The sequence below is a fragment of the Accipiter gentilis genome, chromosome 28, assembly GCF_929443795.1.
Source record: "Accipiter gentilis chromosome 28, bAccGen1.1, whole genome shotgun sequence".
NCBI lineage: Eukaryota > Metazoa > Chordata > Aves > Accipitriformes > Accipitridae > Astur > Astur gentilis.
The window spans coordinates 15,699,010-15,719,134 of record NC_064907.1 but is presented as its reverse complement, the minus strand read 5'-3'; the positions used below and the strand labels follow the sequence as shown (position 1 = coordinate 15,719,134).

Below are 20,125 nucleotides of genomic sequence, written 5' to 3'. Positions count from 1 at the left end.
TACGGGCAGGCGAGGGGCAGCACACCCCGTCAGAAGCCGCTAACATCCCTTAGACCTTCTCACTGCCTGCAGAAACAAAGTGCTTTGATGCTTGAAACCAGCTGATTCCCTGCTCTGTTGGAAGAGCTGCAAGGACTAGTTACAGAGAGGGAAGAGTGGGGGAGCTTGCGGTCACTGCGAGCTTTTTTGAAATGGGCTGTATTTTCTTCACGCTCTACCCAGAGGTATCGCACAGCCAGAGCTGCCCTGCAATTGAAACGTGCAGTGCTACAGGGAATTCCCAGAGTCTCAATTCTCAGTCACATCATTCAGCCCCTACCTTTCCCCTTCCCTGGTCTCTGCCACGTATCTTCAGAGTCTCTGGTCTCACTGGAGAACAGTGCTGCTCTTACACCAGAGGAAAGGAATTGCAATGCAGATTTTCAAGTAACGAGTTACTTCCCATACCTTGGGGAGCAAAATGCTTTCTGCCAAATGGCAGTCAGACCCGGTGGCCGGGAAGTTTGGGTCTGCTGAGCCACACAGCTGATGCCTGCATGGGAAGAGAGGAAAGCTGGCTGTGTGGCGGTTTTCCCTTAGTCCCTGCATGCCAGAGGCAGAAGGATGCAGACCAGGCCCATGTACAGCATCGTTGGGGCAGGCACCCTCCCGCCAGCACTGGCACTCGTTCAGTTTTGTTTCTTCCAGGCCTACCTACTGGAAAACATTGCCAGTGAGGAGCAGCAGGCTTTGCTGCATGAAAAACTTCCTATGGCTGTTCTACAGCAAAGACCTTGAAAGCAGTTACGCCCAGTACACCACTACACAGGTTTCTTGCCGTCTCCTGAGTTTTGCCACGAATGATAACTCCGCATCTTCAATCTCTTTTGTATTCTTTGGAAGCCACGTGCTCCTTCCAGCAAGGAGCTTAGCAGCTCCTGACCCTTTATCAGGAGCAACGTGCCACCCTTCCTCTGGCAAACATTAGGAGCAAGGTCAGCTGAGGCATCTTGCAAACTGGGATGTGCAAACCGCGTGAACAGCAGAGAAACAGCAACAGGAGGGCCACAATCCCTTCTGAGATTCGTGTGCTGCTGCTCAGGGGAAGGCACAGTTTTACCATTGGCCTACCTGGGGGAGGCAGCAGTGGCTTTCAGCCCTGCCGAGCAGACACAATTCCTCCTGTATGTGGCCAGTCTGCCAGTGAACAGGCAGAAACAGAGCCAGACTGACATGGGCTCATGGAGCAGAAAACAGAGGAGGTCCAGCAAGGAAACACCCGGCAGGCTGGGCAGCACACAGTCACCCCAACAACCAAAGAGCCCCAGGACCGGCAGCGACGTGCAAACCTGAATCCTGGCACCAAAGCCATGTATCGCTGTGGGTACCCTACCTAGACGGTGTGGAAAGGTCCAACTCGCATCTAGGAGGCCATCCAGTCATTTCCAGTTGCTAGCGACAGGGTGCTGGAACCTAGGTTGGCGCTGCCAGCTGGGGAGGTAGCACAATAAACCTTGCAACAGCCCTTGACGTTTGCTTTGACATTTCTCTGCTCACGTGGGCTTGTGTCCAGTAGCGGGCATGATCCTCGCCTTTGAGGCATTATTTCCAGCAAAGACAGCAAAACCTTACATCAGTGTAGTGGTTTACTTTTCAGCAATTGCCCAACCTAGGGATTTCTCTGGAGCCAGAGCTCATTTGGACCTCCCTGCCTTGCAGACATCAAGTGCCCAAGTCTGTAGGTGACAACCTGGATCCTTTCTCATCAGATGAGAAGAATATGTCAGTCCTGGGAACACACTAAAACAGCTGCTAAGATAAAAAGCAGTTAAAGATGGCACTTAGGGTCTCTCTAAGATGGTCGGGGAAGATTAGGAAAATTGAATCGGAGATTCAACTCAAAATGCCCAGAAACAGAAATCACACTCTCCACCTTACAGGAACATTCTCTCCTATCTGCATTGACAGAAACGGGACACTCTCGGTGGGCCCTGCAGTGGAAACAAAACCTACTGGCAGGTTTCTGCTTTCTGAGTAGAAGGCAGCATCCAGCAGAGCACAGCATCTCCAGAGAGGCCATAGTAGCAAAGCCTCAGGCAGGCAGCCAGCAGAGCACAGAGAACAGGCTACCAGGCACATACTGCAAGCCCAGATGAAAGAGAAGAGCAAAAGCATCGGGAAAATTAGTCAGATAAAAGGATAAGTCCGTATGCCCAAATTCTATTCTCTCATCATCCTCATCCCTGCCCACATGATTTAAGACAGATAAATCTGTATGCCCAAGTTCTATTCTCTAATCATCCTCACCTCTGCCCACATGATTTAGGACAGGTCTGCAGATCTTAATAGGACTGATAAGAGTCAAGGCACAAGAGGTAATCTCTGGGAGGCATCTGCCAAGTGAGTTTGTTCTCATTTCATGAACCAGCCTGAGTAAACCCTTTGTCCATGCTCCTTTCTGCTGAGTGGAAATTTTGTGATAGCCCCAGGCCTCCCCAAGGCAGGTACCACAGAGGCCGATGGCTTATATGCCCGGCAGAGATCCCCAGACCAGAAAGCAAGGGAGAGCCCAACCATCTTGCAGCAGGCGAATCAGAGCATGCAGGAAAGGAAAGATCTGCTCACGTTCCTGCGGCAAGGAGCTGTTAGAGCTAGAAGAGAACTCAGCACAACTGGCAGAGGAGAAATCCCAAAGCAAAAGAGGGGAGGGCCCCTGGCAGGTTTTGTGGGAAGGGAGGCAACTTGTCAATTAGCATTTTGAAAGTACTGAAGAGGGGGGAAGCTTTCAGGCGCAGGCACCAGTCTGGCCCCTCCATCATGCACAATCCTCCATCATTACATAATCACGAGTAACTAGCTTTTGGAAAGCCCTTTTTTATGCACTCTTAACAGGAGAGGTAGTTCTGGACTGTCACCGGTAGTACAGTTCAGGGCCAAGGTTAACTCGGTCCCTGCTGAGCATATTCAGACACAGACAGCATCTGTGTTGCCATTTGGCTCCCTCCTTCCCCCCCTCATAGGTCCTCTTTGCTAATTGCTGAAGCTGGAATAGGTTCAGGACGGTGAGGATAGTGCGTATCAGAAGCAGCTTAATCTGTATTTAGCAAAAATACAGATGCAACTTGGGAGTTGCATCTACACAGCTGCCCATTCTGATAATGATGCCTTGGGCTACAGCCTACAGCCCTATGAAAGCTTGCCTCTGTCAGTTCCTACCTGCTACTAATGGATTTTCTAAGTAGTAGCATCAAGATCTTGTTCTGTCATTTGCAAACCATCACCTCCCCAGTGAAGTACGGTGCTGGGTCCAGCGGCAGTGAGCGGAGAGAGGAACAGGGGCTGATCCAGAGGTCTGAACAGGGAGCTGGAGACCAGGACATTGTTCCTTTCACACAGAGCCAAAGCAAGGCAAGAATTAACACAGCTACTGCTCCTGCCAGCTGAGGCCACGCGCACCCAGGGAAAAGCTGTCACTCTCCTTTGATGTTAGCAGGAGCCTCTGCTCTCTGCGATATCCTGAAAAAGAAAAGCTATTTTTACCTCACCAGAAAATACACAGACTGTGACTGAAGACAATACACGAGAGCTTTTTGCTCAGGCACTACACCTCTTCTAACAACATAACAGGGTTTACAGCTGCTGAGAGAGATGCAGCAGCCCCGTAACTGCTTTTTATTTCCTCCTTTCCTAATACACTTCCTTCCTTGGACCATGACATGTCTCAGGCAGGCGTACGCAATGAACGGTGGGGAGCTGAGAGGGCTCTAGCAGGTTGCCAGTGCAAGGGCGAAAGCAGAGACGTGCTCTGAGCCTGCCTGATGCAAGGCAGAGACTAAAGCACAACTTGCAGACCAGCCTCCAGCCTGCCCCGGGCTCTGGGCAGTGCCCTTGCACTCAGGACACGTGCTGGAGCCCAGACCGTGCCATCAGGATCTGCCCCAGTGCCTTGAGGAGAAACTTCCTTCTCTTTTCTAGCGATGCTCATAAACCGCTCCGAATTTCTGCGGTCTGCTCTGACCCGTTCTCTACCTCTGCTTCGGCAGGGCTAGTCCGCACCTGCCTGCACGTGCCTGCCTGCACGAGCGAAAAGCGCCGAGAAGGGGGCTTTCTCCTAGGATTTGGACACCGAGAAGGGGGTTTTCTCCTAGGATTTGGACGCTGTGAGGAGCCGCAGTACAGTCCCTGCGCCATGGCTGCGATGGATTTACTGCTAGCAGCCTTCAGCCAGGCTGGTCCGGCCAGCGCTCGGGGTGCAGCCTCCGGAAGCCATGCAGGGAAGAAAGCATTGACAGGAAAGCACTTGAAGCACAAGCCTGGCAATATATCTCTGCCAGCTGATCCCTGGTGAGGACATGCGAGCAAAGCCGTAACAGCACAGCCACCTGCTCCTCAGCAGAGCTAGTGCAGCACTGTGCCTAGAAAGAAACGTCATCCTCTGCACCTGTCCCAGAGCTTCGGGTGGGTAAAATGAGAAAGATGCTAACACAGAAATCAACCTTTACCTTTACAATAGCGCGAAAAAAACAACACTTGCGGGAACCTCCCTTCTGCCAACAAAGCGGTGGCGAGAAGGACGAAGCGAGTACAGCACCAGGGGGACCTAGCCATTCTGGATTCAATGCCAGGCTCTGCCACTGGCTCCCAGCACCATCTTAGGCAAGTTCCCAGCAACCTAAGAAAGGCAGCAAACCCTTCCTGCCATTCCACGGTCCATTTTGCTGCAACCTTTTGGGGACAAGGGCTGTTTTCTCTAGACAACGCTTGAGTCCTCGTTACTGGCCAGGATATACCTTAACTCCCACGTGCAAACCAAACACCCTGAGAACTGACCTGATTCCTCTTTCCCTAGTGCTGCCCAGCCAGCCCCTTACCATGCCCAAATACTCACCCTCAAGTAACGCAGGCATGTCATCACTGCAGGAGAAAGTCAGCTCACCCTTGGACAACCACTTACGCTGGAAGGCTACAGCCAAACCAAGTGTGAGCGGCCGGTCTGGAAGAGGTTTATCAGCAGGACTGCACCCTACATACAACCTGCATGTCGTCGTAACTGCGAGCGTCCTGCCTGGATTCTGGAGATTAAAACTGTCACACCCCCCCCAGGGGCTTGGAGAGGGCCACCAGGCTGGACACGATGCATTTAGTATTGTGCCTGAGGCACACTTCGTAAACATATTTGTGAACTGTGAACGGGGAGGAGCCCACGTGCGTGAAGCCTGCTCTTCAAACAGTACGAGGGAAGGCAAAACTTCAGAAACACAAAGCCAAATGAAAGAGCTCTGTGGCCAGAACCACGCTGTCTCTTGGTTTTGTGCTGCACAAAGCAGGCTGGGCCAGAGGCAGTCAGCAGAAGACCCCAGATTGTTCACTGGTCTCTGCAGACCTTGGCTGGGCACAGTCCCAAATGAAGGACACCGAGATGGAACTGACGTGGCAAATGAGGTCTAGCGACAGCAGCTCCAGGCCCTTTGCAGGGCCTGGAGCCTTCTGCAATATAATGAACGCGCCCCTTCCCCCCTTCTACCTGCACAGCAGACTCCTGCTCCAGCATCCCTTCAGGAGATCCTTGCTTGCAGCAAGAAGGCAAGGGGTCCACAGTGGTTGGTGCATGCCCTCTCTGAAAGACACGCAAGGGAGTCACACCAATTGTTCAAAAGGAACAGACCTCCTGGAGACCTCTCCCGTCCCACCCGCTCCTCCTGCTCAGGCTCGGGGTGACGCACCGCAGAGCGATGCTCACCCGGCTCTCCTGCCTGGCAGGAGGCATCCTTTCGCTAACCCCATCTTGGATCCAGATGCGAAACTGGGGCCGTCTTGACAAAGCGCTGGGGGACTGCAGGGGAGCTGCGTGGCTTGGTTTCTATTTCTAGCTACCGTTCGCCTGGCCCTTTTTTGCCAATTACAGGTTCGAGAAGGCCAAGGCACTTCCTCCAGGCACTGGGGCCAAACCAGGGAACGCAAGGCCATGAGGTGGTCACACCTGGAAGGGCCTGGGCAGCATACAGATAAATACGGCTTGTGACAGTTGCAGCTTCAGAGAGAAAAAACCAATCGTTCTGCCAGCTGTATCTCCCTAGGGAATTCCTGTGAAACAGCCCAGCCCGCCACTGGGAAAGCGTCTATCAGCTGAGAGGCAGGAAAAGTAGATCAAGACAACCTGTTAGGGTGGAAAAATGCTTTGCATTACACAGAAATTGAGATATTTTTTTTTATACTGAGCAAAGGCCACATTGAAGTATTAGAGCAAAGCGGAGTCCTTACCTCAGTCTAAGGAAAACACCTTCCCATCGTCCAGTGCAATTCAGCACTTCCCTGGAAGGCTGGGATCCCTCTGGTATTTGAGCTATAATAGACTCCACCTCCAGTTCAGGTAGAGCCCAAATGTTAATTGTCAAAAGGATGGGCACCGCAACTGCTGGCTGGCACACATTTGCTGTAAAAACTGTTGCTGCTCTGAACCTACAGAGCAACATCATCAACGTCTCAGATTCTGCTTTTTTTCCCCCCCCTCCCTGCATAACTGCATGTCATGAATGCAAATATGAGTCCTCTGCACCCTGAAGACAGGACCTTAGCAGCCAGAGCTTATGAGCCTCTTCAAAGTTGCTGCCTCAGAATAATGCAAACTTTCCCCAGGTCCTGCAGCCACCAGGACAACATACACACTTGACAAAGCCCTAGAAACAAGACCTGTGCCCTCCAATCCATTTGGAGGGGTTACCTCCTACCACACCTCAGGAAAAAGCAGTCTAAAAGTGCCTGTGAGATTGCCCCACCTGTCTGCTGAACGGGTGCCCCCCCACTTCTATTGCAAGAGCTCTCTCAGGCAGGGACTAGGGTTTAGCTTTGATTTCTGCAGCCTCTGGCACCAGTGAGCACCAGCAGCGGCGACTTTCACAAACCCGTTACAGGCAAAATCAGGGATAGGATAATCTCTGGGGTGGCAAACCCTTCAGCTGCAAGGGATGAGGGGTCTCAGACTGGCTCAGTCCTACAGATTTCTAGCTACCCAGTGATGCCGCATCCTCCCCACGAGGGTGGAGAGGTGAGCCCTGCACGGTGCAGGACGGGACGTGGTGCTTACCTTTTGGCTCCAGCCCAGGATTCCCCCACGCACATCACAGACCCACAGCACGGCTGAGGGAGGGAAACCCTGCGACTGTGTGCAGAGCAGAAAATACCTGTGGTTCCTGTGGGGTACTGTAATGGCAACCGCGGGGTGCTTTGGCACATGGCTACAGGCCACACGGTGGGTGGTAAGAAGGAATTGCCCCAAGTGCCCACCACTGAGGCAGAGCTTTTCTGCAGCCATAAGAAATAAGAAAAGCACCTAAATTCAAGAACCCCTGGCAGGGATGTTGGCAGGTCAGAGCTCCTCCGAGGGACAGAGAAACATTACTACCAGGCATGGTCCTGGCAAGCCTGACCAAGCCACGAAGCCTTTGCTCCCCCACCGAAACCTGGAGTTTTGCCTGCAAACAGCCTTCCAGCGACTTCTTCGTACCTCGGAGGAGGTGCTTGGAGGCAGCAAGAGCTCGGGCCACTGAGGTACCCCAGGCTATCAGCGACATCCACATGGGCTGGCAGGTACCGGTCTGTAGCCGAGCCGTGGATCAGCAGCTGAGGCAGACGGTCATATCACAGGGCACCAGATACCTGTCTTGAGGCAACTGTACGGAGCTCACAGAGTTAACTCTACTATCAGTCACGTTTCTACAGCTCTAGAAGAGAAGGCGATTGCAGGAGCATGAGCAAACAGGGTCCTGGGAGGTGGCAGGTACGTGCCTGCTTCCTCCCTTCCCTGGAGAAGGGGGAGCACAGAGCACTTGGCCTTAAAGTATGTAATACACTAATAACCATTTCTTTCCTTGGCTGTTTGTGGAGCTGGTGGAGGCTCTGTCTCTAAGGGACGTGTTCTCTTTGCTACATTAATTGCTGTCCCTTGTTAATCTTATTTTTCTGAACACTTCCCACAGAACCCTCTACTAGGTCTCATTCACTCCTTACCACCTCACCTGAGGCATCTCTGAAGTTCCCCCTATCTAACTGCAGGCAGGTGAGTTGATGCGAGTTGCATGTATCAGTGCTGAAAACTAATACCCTAGAGCAATTTGCTTTGCTAGCAGTTTGTCACCGTTATCTTGCCTGTTATACCTAACTAACATCTTTGCCAGAGCTTGCAGTTCTGGAGAAACCAACAGTATGGGCACAATCCTGTCTGAGGAACCAGAGCCTGGGACAGCTTGAAAAATAACAAATACAGCTCTAATAAATTAATAGCTCTTAATCCCAAGAGCTCTTTCCACTTCCATGAAAACACCTCAAAAGACTAAGGTCTCAGGCAGTTCCTTAACACCTACTTGTTTCCAGACCCTGAACTGAGACTGGCTGCGTTGCTCATTCCCTAAGATTTTATACTGTGTCCTCTCCTCAGTGACATCTGAGCACGTATACCCTTAAAGGCCTCTGAGGTTGTACAGGTCAGTGTCATGTTGCACCCACAAAAGCTAACACAGAGTTAAACTGGAGCTCTGCAAAGGGAAATTATTTACAATGGACACAACAGGAATACTCTCCAAGAAAGAGCAAACTCAGGTTGAGAAAAAGTGGTCGAGAGTTACAGCGAATAACAGCTGTCAGCTCCCACTTAGGCCAGTGTGCACCCCCGTGGGCTTCAGGGGATTTTTGCGAGCCAGGGTTCCAGTAATGTCTTAAGTGCTGTTCCCTGGATGCTATAATATCCATGATACCCACAGGAAAAATAATTTCTCCCTCTGCTGTCCTGAGGTGGCTCCTGGGATGAGGCTCAGCAGCCCTGAGTACCGCTGCATTCCAGGTTTACGTCTGAGATAAAAACGTAGAATTCCAGCAGCAACTGCAGACAGAGTTGGTGGGGCGGAGAGAAGCTCTGTCAGAAATTTAGAAGGAAGAGGAGGTCTCTAAAGAAAACTACTCCTTCGGCTACAAAGTGTTTTGTTTTTTCAAGATAGCAAGTTCTGCCTCTGACCTTTGGAGAAACTCTTCAACTGCACTATGATGTAGCCGTGAAGGAATGCAAGGCTCCTTCCTCTGTGTTGTTATCTTCCATGTAACTAGAGAAGTGATCTCCCAGCACCAGCACCAGACACTTTGCTGGCTGCTGCTAATCTGTCCTCAGCTGTTCTTTTCCTTTCATTTAAGGGAACGGGGAGTGTGGCACACACAGCGGAGAACCTTTAACACATTACCTTGGAGAAGAGTAAACAACTTTCTTTAACGGCGGGCTTCAATATTTTGAGGAAGCTGCGTATGCTTTTGCTCAGGGAATGAAGTGCAGCCCTTCCTGCTGCTCACCCCGAAGAAACGATGCCAGGACGGGTCCGGGGCTGGAGTCACTGGAGGAGAGCTGCTCCTCTCCCAGTGCTCGCTGTGCCCTCCTGGTGTAAGGGCAAGAGTACCCTGGGGTTCACCTTACTCCAGCATGTCCCCTTTCTGCTTACAGAGGAAAACACTTCCCCGTGCTCCTTGTCACCTGCCGAGGCTCCGAGGAGCAGCCAGGCTCCCCGGTTCTGGTCAACAAGCTGTTATCTCAGGAAACGTGAATGCAGTTTTAAAGCTGAGCCAGCAACAGAAGCTGAATAATTTAGATCCTTAGCAATTCTGCTACTGCTGCCCAGCCATGGATAACGGAAGGTACTCAGATTCATGCAAGGAGGGAGCTGGGATGAAAAACAGTGCCACTGCCAGGCTGCTTCCTCCTGTTAAAAGAGAACAACAGTGATGTAGGCATAAATAAGCAGATAACAATGCTCTGCAGTGCTGAAGTAGACACTGCTGCTCAGGGCGGGCAGTCCTCTGAGCATATAGCAAGGCCGAGGCTTGCTTTCCTTTTGTGGTTTTTGGCATGGATCCATAATTTCACACGAAGTCCGTAGGAGCTGCCGGTGCCTCACCTCTCGGATGGCTAATCGCTCAGTTTCTAAAGTGCTGGAATCATCAGTCATGAGCAACGGAGGAAGCATGTGAAAGGCTCACACTAACACCTGCTCTTCAGCTTTCTGTCGGACAAGGAGCTATGCAACGTTATGTGGTGGGAGGGGGGCAAAGATTTGCTATGCACAGATTTTCCAGCCCTTGCTCTATCCCTAGTTGCCCCTCCATCTCCTTTATTGGGGGGGGCAGAAGCCAATTTACAAGTACTTTTCCCCAAAGCAGTCTAAAAACCAGCGCCCAGAAACACAGGGCAAATGAAAACTTACAAAAAATCCAAGGGACCGGGTTTGCAAAGTTCAGCAGCTAATACGCATAAGAAATCTCTCCCCATCATACCCCTGATCCAAGAAACCGTTTCACAGTCATCCATCAGTTCAGAACTATTTGAGCTGTGAGATTCCCCAAAGAAATCCAGAAATACAAATTGAACAGGTGTTCTTCAGGTTGTGTTTCTTGAACTGTGCACCGTTGCCTCCAAAGGCATAATTTTGGAGATGAAGCAGCCTGCTCTCTTACTGCAAGAGACAGCTGCCTTGTGCCAGCATAACCACAGTTTAGTTCCTGGAGAGGAAGCAGCCTGAGCCCAAAATCAGGATGTTTAGGCAGCCCTTTGCCCCTCCCTGCACGCGTACTGAGCGGACAGGCAGCTTCATAGCATGTGCATCTCTGGCATCTTATGACATGAGTCATTAGGCGTTCTTTTTGCTCATCATTTGGATGAGCCAGGCAATGCAACTGAAAATTTCATCACACCAACTTATTCAAACTCATTCAGGCACAAAACCTCAGGAAGTCAGATTCACAGAATGAAGACGTGAAAGAGTTGCAGAGCTCCCAAAGGAAAGGAATATTCATGGCCCATTCTTTATGCTACGGCTTAGTTCTGTGCTATCCTGGCTGCAAAGAAGATTTCTGCACAGATAGAAAGTGTTCAGCAACCTCTGCATCCAGCTCTCCCGTCCAGTGGACCAGAAGACATCTTGCCCACAGGACTAACATCCACTGTTTTTCCGTGTTAGAGACCAGATAGTTCTGAGAGCAAAAAGCATCACCTAACTCAGCCCAAATCTGAAAAATCCCAGTTCTGGGAACACGGAGTTTGGCATTATGCCGACAATACAGGCCAAGGGCAAATCACTTCTTAATTACTGCTTACGGTGCAGATTTCTGCTTTCACTCAGGCAGGTACCAATCTGAAAGATGTAACAAGACCCTTAGCGGGCTGCAGTTAACCCACCCCAGCTATTGATCCTGTTGGATCCACTGGTCCTGCTGTAACTGCAAGATTACAGATCCACTGAGATGCCTAAACGTTATGCCTATTTGGGAATCTCAAGACAGAGAAATATCCAGCACTTGGCTGTAGTGCATGCCTGGAGGCAGTGCAGACTGACCTCCTGCGAGAGCAGATGAATGCATAGTCCCCACCCGGCAGGCTGCACTCTGCTCTTGGAAATAAATCTTCTGCTCTGCTGCTGAGCATTGAGCAGGAAAGCAAGAATTCAGATCTCACCCCACACTTTCAATGTACCTTTATTCTCAGTCGTCACCTGGTTTCTGAGGTCTGCAATGTACCTAGATGCCATGGTCTGCACCGAGATCTTCTTGCTCGGTCATGTTAGTGCAGGCAGTTTGACAAGAACTTAGAAACCATTTCTGTAAACCTCTCCTCTTCAGATTTGTCAAAATATTTTCTTCTGGGCTTGGACCAGCAAGAAAAGCCTTCAACCTCCAGGCACTCTGTGAGGTGTGCAATCCTGCTTCTCCAGCAGACCTGCCAGGTTCCCAGAGCTCTGCATGGAGCTCACAGAGAGGAGAAAGTCTCTATTTTAATATTCACAGCAAGAAACAAAACTAGCTGTACACCTGTGATTTGACACAGACATTCTCTGGAGTCTGATGAAGGGCTCAGGTATCAATAAGAAGGCAGGAAGGTTTGCACCAAAAATGAAACTAATTCCAGTCAATGTTCACACCACTGTTGGCTGCAACTCGTTCAGCTTTTTTTCCTCTGGACAGACCCGGCATGAAGCTGGGCAGAATTAACAAAATGAGGAGGATCAGCAAGAAGCTTGGTGGAATTATAAGTGCAGCCCAGCCATTTGTAGGCAACATCTGTGACAGTGCTGTGCTGCAGGTTACTGTGAATTTGTGGCCACAGAGTCACGGTACAATCAAAGGAAAACAAGTCATGGGAAGTCTCCATTCTCTGTATATCTCTAATTGATCTGGGTCTTTAGACTCCCCCGTCCTGGGAGCTGGATAAGCAACAACAACGGGATTACGCCATCAACAGCAAAGTCCATAAGAGGCATTGCAAAGAATATGTGTGAAAACTATAAAGTGCTAGCAAAACCTGTTTGTCACTGATATTTGCTCCTGGGGATTGTTCAGAGAGAGTCATTGAGACTGTGATGAAATATTCATACCACAGCAGCTCACAGAGCAGGACTTGTCCCTGCTCTTCTGGCTCCCATGCAAAAACCCCACCAAAACTGAAACACACACCCACACCCAAACAGAAAAAAACAACCCCAACCAACCAACCAAAGAAAAAAACCCAAACCAAACCAAAACAAACCAAAACAATAAAGCACTAACTCTTCTCCCAGGAGCTCAGAGCTTCAGGTTCCACCAAAAGCAAACGCCACACTCACAAGGTCACTCCTCTCTCGCTTCTAGAGGTGATATCTAAAGGGATCGTGATAAGGTTAGTACACTCATACTGGTACAGAGCTGCCCTACATAAGCAATCGCCTGCCCCAGTAACCAGCTTACAATGTGTATAGAGCTGCCCCTGTGCATAAGGGCCCGCTTAACTAAACCCAGCTGAGAAGAGACTTCCAAGAGAGACCGCCGTTGTCTGGGCTGAGGTGGTGCCAGGGAAGATTTTCATGGAGTGGAAATTGGGCCCTGAGCAGTAATCAGAGCTGAAAACTGCTTCTGCTTGTGGAAGAGACAGAGTGCCAGGGAGAGGCCCTTCACAGCCACAGATACAGAAAGTAAAGGTTGCAGATTTTGTCTTGGCCCTACAAGACAGAAGTCGGGGACAGGGTCCCCATTTCCCATTACCTTCCTTCCAGTGCTGTTTTGGTGCTTTACTATTTAGCAGAAGCATGTGCCATGTGTGGTTGTTTTTACCCAGAGGCAATTAATACTCGAACAGAATGAAGTCCAATTTAATGAGACTTTTGAGAGGGCTGAAGGTGGAAAAACATTGGGGTTTTACTGTTTCCCAGACGATAATTGAAGCACTTCATATGTGACCATCTGAGCTCAAGGCCGTGTTTTGAACCACCACAGAAGCTGCAAATGAAGGAAGCAGTCAGAGACATTTTCATGCTCAGCCTCACACACCTACTGATTACACACCTTGCAAGCAGCAGGAGTAGGTGTCAGCTGTGTCTCAGTGGGCAAAGCACACATACGGCTTGTCTACCTGCAGTGCTTGGCTCAGAGAAAAGTAGTTTCTGCAAGGGTGGAGCAGCTGACTCTGAGCAGCATCGTCTCTCCACCCAGAAATTCCCTCAGAGCGGTAATCCAGCTCCTGGGTGACTGTGCGTGACATGGCAGCAAGGCACACTGACCAGCACAACAAATGCTGCAATATTAGCAGGCTCAAAAGATGCAATTGTTTGCAGAGAGCAGCTTTGCAACGTGTTTCCAGCCTCTCAATCCTGCTGTCCTTGCTCTTCCTGAAGGCTTAATCCAAGCCTTCTGAACTGAAAAATTAATGCCCCGAGGGCTGGGGTGCAATTGCACATTCCTACGCCTTCCCAGAGTCTAATCCTGTACAGAGATCTAAGAGCTTGGAAGCCTGTGCCTTTTGTTCATCACCTTGCTGAGCAAGCAAAGGAGCCAAATGCTTTCTTGGGTGCATATCCATCCGTGTTCTGATGACTACACGCAACTTTTCGTCATGATTAGCTCTTCCAGATACCATTGATTCATTTATTTCTTGAGCACTCTTGGCATGCCTGGACAACCTGATACGAACATTACAGCAAGAACAACAGCCCACACCGCTGCATCCTGCTCACAGTACAACAGCCCGCACCTTTCTCCAGTTACTGCAAAGCTCTGAAGAATAGTTTGGCAGATCTGCAGAAAATCCACTTGAAATCTTGAAATCCATGAGTTCCATTTAAGGGTAATTAATGAACGATTCAGAAAAGATGTGCACATTTGTTGTATGCCCACAGCCCTGCTCTCGCTGATCAGCGTTTAAGGATGATTTCATTGCACGGTAGCTTTTCCTAAGGTCTAATTCAATTACATAAGATGCCTCTGGACGAGAAAAGCACAGTCCCAGAAATACTCACTCATACACTACTTTGAAAAGTGAGCAATTTTGCAGAATAGGAGTGAGGATAGAGCTCCACTGACCTAGCAGAGCTAATGGGAGTCTCACTATTGTTCTAAAATTGAAGGAGATCAACTATTTTATTTCTCCCGGTGGACCTTTTTCACTGAATCACCGAATCACTGAATCACAGTATCAGCACTTTTCCCTGGCCTCAGCAGTAAAAATCTGGGAACAAAGCCTCTCTGGATCCTGCCCCTCAAAGCTCTGTCAGCTACCATACGGGAAATGTGGGGGTGTTTACTGCTGGAAGTGAACTTCCCTTGCCACCTGCAAAACACCAGTGCAACTGCTCCTCTTCGCAGCCTAGATGAATCTTTCTCCGGAGAATAGGATCTGAACAAATCATACTCTCTCCAGCTCTGCTCTTAAAGGTGCCCACCACACACCTGCAACTTGAAATCTCCCAGCAGGACAAAGCTTCTAGCAGTCACCATCACTACAGCACAGGTGCAGACAAAACTGGCCCATCACTGGACATATCAACTGGGCGCTCTGCAACATAGCAGCCACGAACCAGCCCTGGTATATTTGCAACAGCTTCACAATGGCTCATCTACCTGCTTCTTAGGATAACATAGGACACTACGCCAGGAAGGCTGGATCTCTGTGCTGCAGCACTTAGGTACCTACACCAGCGCTAACCCCGCCATGCCACAGAGGGCTTTTCCAAAATCTCTCCTACAAACCCACCCTATGAGCCTCACTTAGGCAACTCTTGTTTAGAAGTCATAGAGCTCCCAAACAGTTTCTCTTACCACTGTTTCCCTAACCCGGTCCCCACCGTTCTTGCCCCAACACGTACTATAAAAACGCAGCTCCGCAGCGTGTAGCACTTAGGACACTGCACTAAGGCCAAAGAAAATAGGGGAAACTCTTCCCATAACTTGCTTAGCAACTAATTCACTGTTCCTCTTCTTGAAAGTCATGCAATGCTGGAAAACAAGCTCTGGGCTCCTGGAACAGCAGCCTTTTTCCTGCAACATCAGGCAAATGCTTTTGAACTCACCAGCAGGATAGTGGGGCCATTTGGAAGCTCAGCCCAGGCAGCAACATGAAACAGAGAAGAAATTCCGTGTTTTACTTCAGAGCAAGAGATCAGGGATCACCATGGCCAGGAACGGGCTCTCTGAGGGATGCTATGAGCCTGATAACGGCGAGGACCTCGTGGTACAGGGACTGCATATCTGACCTCCAAAAGAGGCCAGGCACCAAGTTCAGAGGAAGGCACAACAGCGGTGAGAAAAGATGGAGTCATCCCAATGACATGCGTACTTAGGCACCACGCACAAACTCACATAACCCTTCTTAACCAAGGAGGCAAACAGGCCCCTGCAAAGCTAGCCCCTCTGTGGCCTTTCCGAAGGCAGCCTGCATGATGTTCACGCTTGGCCTGCTGGCTAACGTGCCTATAAAAGTACACATACAGAGACAGAAGCAAGCTTTCAGATTTCTGGGGACACTGCCTTTGGCCACACCCTTGCTACCCCAGGCAGGATTCAGACCTTTTGCAGTTTATTGCAGAGAGATCATGCATCAGACAGACCAGGACATGTCCTGAAGTGCCCTTGCTGTGGGGAGTTCAGGACAGCAGGTTTGGCTCTCGGAGTCAGGCTTGCTTGAAATTTCCTCCAGCTGAGACGTTCAGTGAGTCTAATTCAGCATCTACACAGGCTAAGCCAGCTTCTTGGAGTATCAGTACTGCCGTGCCGAGGCCCCTCCAACTGCTCCAGCTTTAGGCTTGCCTACCCAGGAGGATGCAGGATAGCAGCAAGGACACAGCAGCAGCACAGGAGGTAGCCTGAAGACATCTGTTCATTCCCCTTCACTGCTCTCCCAGTTGTGAGATGTTGCCAGCACAGCCATGGGGAGCAGGCTGCTCTCAGGGCTGGCAGGAGCTGGTCCCTGTGCTTTGCCCATCTTTCCAGAACGGGCTGAAACCCACTGGCCCAGCGTCAGCTTGTAAACCCTCGCTGAGAACCACCCCAGCACTACCTGTAAATGAAGGAAGCCTCAACGGAGGGTGGCGAGGAAGGACATCACACACTGTCTCACATTTTAATCTGCTCCTGAGCCGGTAGAGTAGTACAGACTGAACATATTCACCCAGCTACCCCCATTTTGCCCAGAGAAGTTGTGGATGCTCCATCATTGGAAGTGTTCCAGGTCAGGTTGGACAGGGCTTTGAGGGACCCGATCTAGTGAAAGATGTCCCTATCCACGGCAGGGGGGTTGGACTAGATGATCTCTAAAGGTTCCTTCCAACCCAAACCAGTCTGTGATTCCATGATTCCATGATTTTAGAGACAGGCAACTAAAGCAGAGGTAGAAGTGAAAGGGAGCAAAAATGGGACCAGAGAGTAGCGGTTCCTGGATCAGCTTACCCTGATCTAAACTCTGGAAAACTTGTGCATGTCAGCAGTGGATGACAGTTCTTGCTCTCAGTCCAGCATTCAATTCTGCATTGCAGAGCAGGACCAGGCAGAGTTTAGGGAATAGGCACTGGCAAGTCACCACCCCGGCAGCAGTGGAGAACCCCAAAGTGCCCCAATGAATCCATGCTACAGAACAAATCGGGTTTCGTTCTCCCACAGGTCTCCTGCAGCCTGGCAGCAAAATCAGCTCAGAGTTACTTCAGGGTAAACGCACAAAGAGGAAATTGAATTTATTATAATGACTTTCATGGCCTTTGCTCCACTCCTGTCAACAGCATCCTTTTGCCTGCCGTCCTACTTCTCTGATGTGCACCCCAGCTCCTTTGTCTTGCACCTGCAGGCACAGGTCAGAACTGCCACAATGTAAATACAGTCTGGGAAAATACGGTGACATGCTGCAATAAGGAGCTCCGGAGAGTGGACCCCCCCCACCCCCCCGACGAGACATACCCCAGATCCTCAGTGAGACCTTCTGCAGGAAATTGCTATTGAAAAAGCCCAATTATGCCCTAAGACAAGCCTGTTTTATAGGCCACAGCTAGTGCTAGGGAAGCCCTTTGGAGACAGGAACTTTATCTGATTCTCAGAGATGGAGAAGAGAAGTGCACTTCTTTTGAACTTATCATAGAATCATAGAATGGTTTGGGTTGGAACGGACCTTAAAGATCTAGTTCCAACCCCCCTGCCATGGGCAGGGATACCTTTCACTTCAAGAGCCTAATTTCAGAGATATTACAAAGAAAATAGATACTTCTCTTGGAATGCCCCTGCCTGTAGAAGCACTGGCTCCCCAGCCCCGTTGGGGAGTCTAGCCTAGCCTTGGGGAAGCAGAGAATTTAATATTGTGTACATGGAGGCAATGAAAACAAGAAAGCACCTTTTGTTGCAGATGAGTTTGTAATTCAGGTGATTGCACAGAAACTTGACAGTTTGCCACACTCACCACAAACCATGGTACAGCATATGACTACCACCTCATCAGCTCCTTTAGTCTCCAGTGGCCAACAGCGCTGAGGCCACAAGACCGACAGTTGGTTGTCCATGCTGTGGCAGCACAAGGAGCAGACGGGATGCTCAAAATTACCTGTTTTCCTTCATGAAACCACCCAGCTGCTCCCGAGTGCCCACCACCACACACCCGAAGGACGTTTCCCATGTGCGTGTGCGAATAAGTCACACGTGAGCCTGTCCCCGCGGCAGACATTGGCTGGAGATGCCAGCATCACCTAAAAGAGAAATCCCCACAAAACCAGCACTGAATTCCTGGGGGCAATTTCACAGCACGCAGTAAGGAGGATGGGGCATTTTGCCAAGGAAACACAGCTTGCCAGACTGATAGTGAGGGCCAGCAGCAGACCCCTCGATCACGCTGCTGTAGCATGCTGCCCAGCCAGAGCGATGTCATATTTTCACCGTGTTTAAAGCTCAGCTTTATGTTGACTCCTGGAAATCCAGCTGCAGGGGACAGAAGAGGCACCCGAGGCAGACATCCCCAGGGCAGGCTCACTGTGGAACAGTGTTAGGCACCTACAGAGTCAACACTTAAAGCAGGGCTTGCTATCTCGGCTCCCTTGAGAGCCAGGGGAGAGAAACAAGCATTTCGAAGGGTATAATTCAGCTGACCTACTTCCACGTGCGGTGCAGCATGGGAAGGACTCCCTCCTTCTCTCCCAGACTGGAGGGAGCCGAGGTGAGCGGTTCGGATGCAGAAGTCTGCATCGCAGCACCCCTAAATTGGGGCAGGCTGTCCCGTTACACTGGAGGAGATCCACATGCCGCTGGCAGCACCAGGCCATGCTCCGGTCCACGATGAGACTGGATGCTGGTGTGTGGAGAGCATCCCTGCTCTGCCCCAACACACCCAGTGACACAATCCCATCCCAGAAACATCCAAATCCTCTCAGCTGCTGCTGCCATGGCAACGCCAGAGAGAGGATCCACCAGCCTTTGATGTGCTGATCTGTTTAAAGCATGCAAAATGCTATTCGGAAGCTGGGGAGCTGCCTGGAGGAGCACCTGACTGCCCTGATGATGGAAGACTCTCCAAGGAGCAAGGATTAATGCACACTGGCAGGCACCGCTGCCATCTCCTGCCACAGCGAGTCATCACCAACCTGCTGTTGTTTCTGTGCTCCGGCTCACCCACTTAGTGGAGTTTTAATATTTAACATCAGGCAAGCTGCTGTTTCACGGGGTAATTGCGGTTATTAACAAAAAAAGCCTCCTCCCCCCCAATGATTCAAAAATAAGATGCTGTTACTCCAGGTTATCAGTGCCAGTAGCGAGTGCTGGAAGCCGAGTACCACAAGAGTGCTAGCCACAGAGCAGTTAATGGGGAAATCGGGAAGGGCCATTACAAGCTACAGAAAGCACGCAGCATAACGCTGTCCCCATCTCCCCCTGCGTCGCAGGCGGAAGAGGAGGAAGCAATTCCAAATGACAAACAGGCTGTGCACACCACAGCAGAGCAGGCTGTTCGATCCCCTCTCCAGCAGCTCACAGAGATCCCCTGCATCGCAAGGACACCTCCAAGCTCGGAAGGACTGCACAATTGCTTACCTTCAAAGATGACTACTCTTGTAGCATTTAGCACTAGGATTCCCTGAGGGGAAATTGCAAAAAACCCAACGCTGTCAGTGCCAGGAAATGCTAGACGCTGACCCCTGCGTACTACGTGCCCTGACTGAGCTACCAGGTTAGGGTGGTTCAGGACAACCCAAGAAGCGCCGACATGGGAAGGCACAGAGGAAGATTTGAAACTTTTGAGGGGGGCTATGCTAGGCTTCGGAGAGAATTTGCTTTACAATACGAAGCACAGAAACCTGAAGTAGTCTTCTACAGAGAGAGCATCTATGTCCAGCACTCTGTCATTCTCACCACTTCCATTTCAAGACTCAGCCTACTCCACAATTGCAAAGTTCCATTCGCTGTCTTACTAAACTAGTGTTCCCCACACCCAGAGTAAGAGGAGGCAGCCTTCAGCAGGTCACAGAAATGCTACAGAGAACTCCAGGAGCTGGAGAAACAAAGGATTTGAAGGAAGCAGAATGCCATTACCTGAGAAAGATTTTGGCTGAACAGAGGAGTCAGTCCACACACGTGCACATGTGTACATGCACACACATTTTCTTGGGAAAAGCGTCACAGGATCTTTGACAGCAATTATAGAGGATGCTGGATGCCAGGCTTACAAAGGCAGTTCTACCTAAAACCTTTAGATTTCCTCCTTTTAACTTCTTGGAGTATAGGGGGAGTCTAAATTCCCGCTTTACAGTGAATACTCCGGCTGTGCATGCCCGTGAATGGAATTAAACAGTAAAGAAAATCCTATTCATTATTTCCTCTTTTGGCTTCCTCAAGATCTTTTCAAAAGAAA

At 50.2% G+C, this 20,125-nt stretch overlaps 1 protein-coding gene across 12 annotated transcripts in view; it reads right to left on the bottom strand.

Annotated features, from left to right (window-relative positions):
• Positions 1–20,125, bottom strand: part of ANK1 (ankyrin 1) — a 69,777-nt gene that overhangs the window by 35,613 nt on the left and 14,039 nt on the right. For 6 of the 12 annotated variants that reach the window (XM_049830581.1, XM_049830578.1, XM_049830577.1 and 3 more), the window contains exon 2: positions 5,504–5,596. The exons of 2 other annotated variants lie outside the window; for them this stretch is intronic. In XM_049830581.1, the coding sequence (XP_049686538.1) occupies positions 5,504–5,596 (93 nt within the window). Of the gene's footprint in view, positions 1–3,195; positions 3,496–4,481; positions 4,826–4,867; positions 5,121–5,503; positions 5,597–20,125 lie in introns of those variants that run through there. 4 more of the 12 variants (XM_049830583.1, XM_049830584.1, XM_049830587.1 and 1 more) reach the window with 4 other exon arrangements.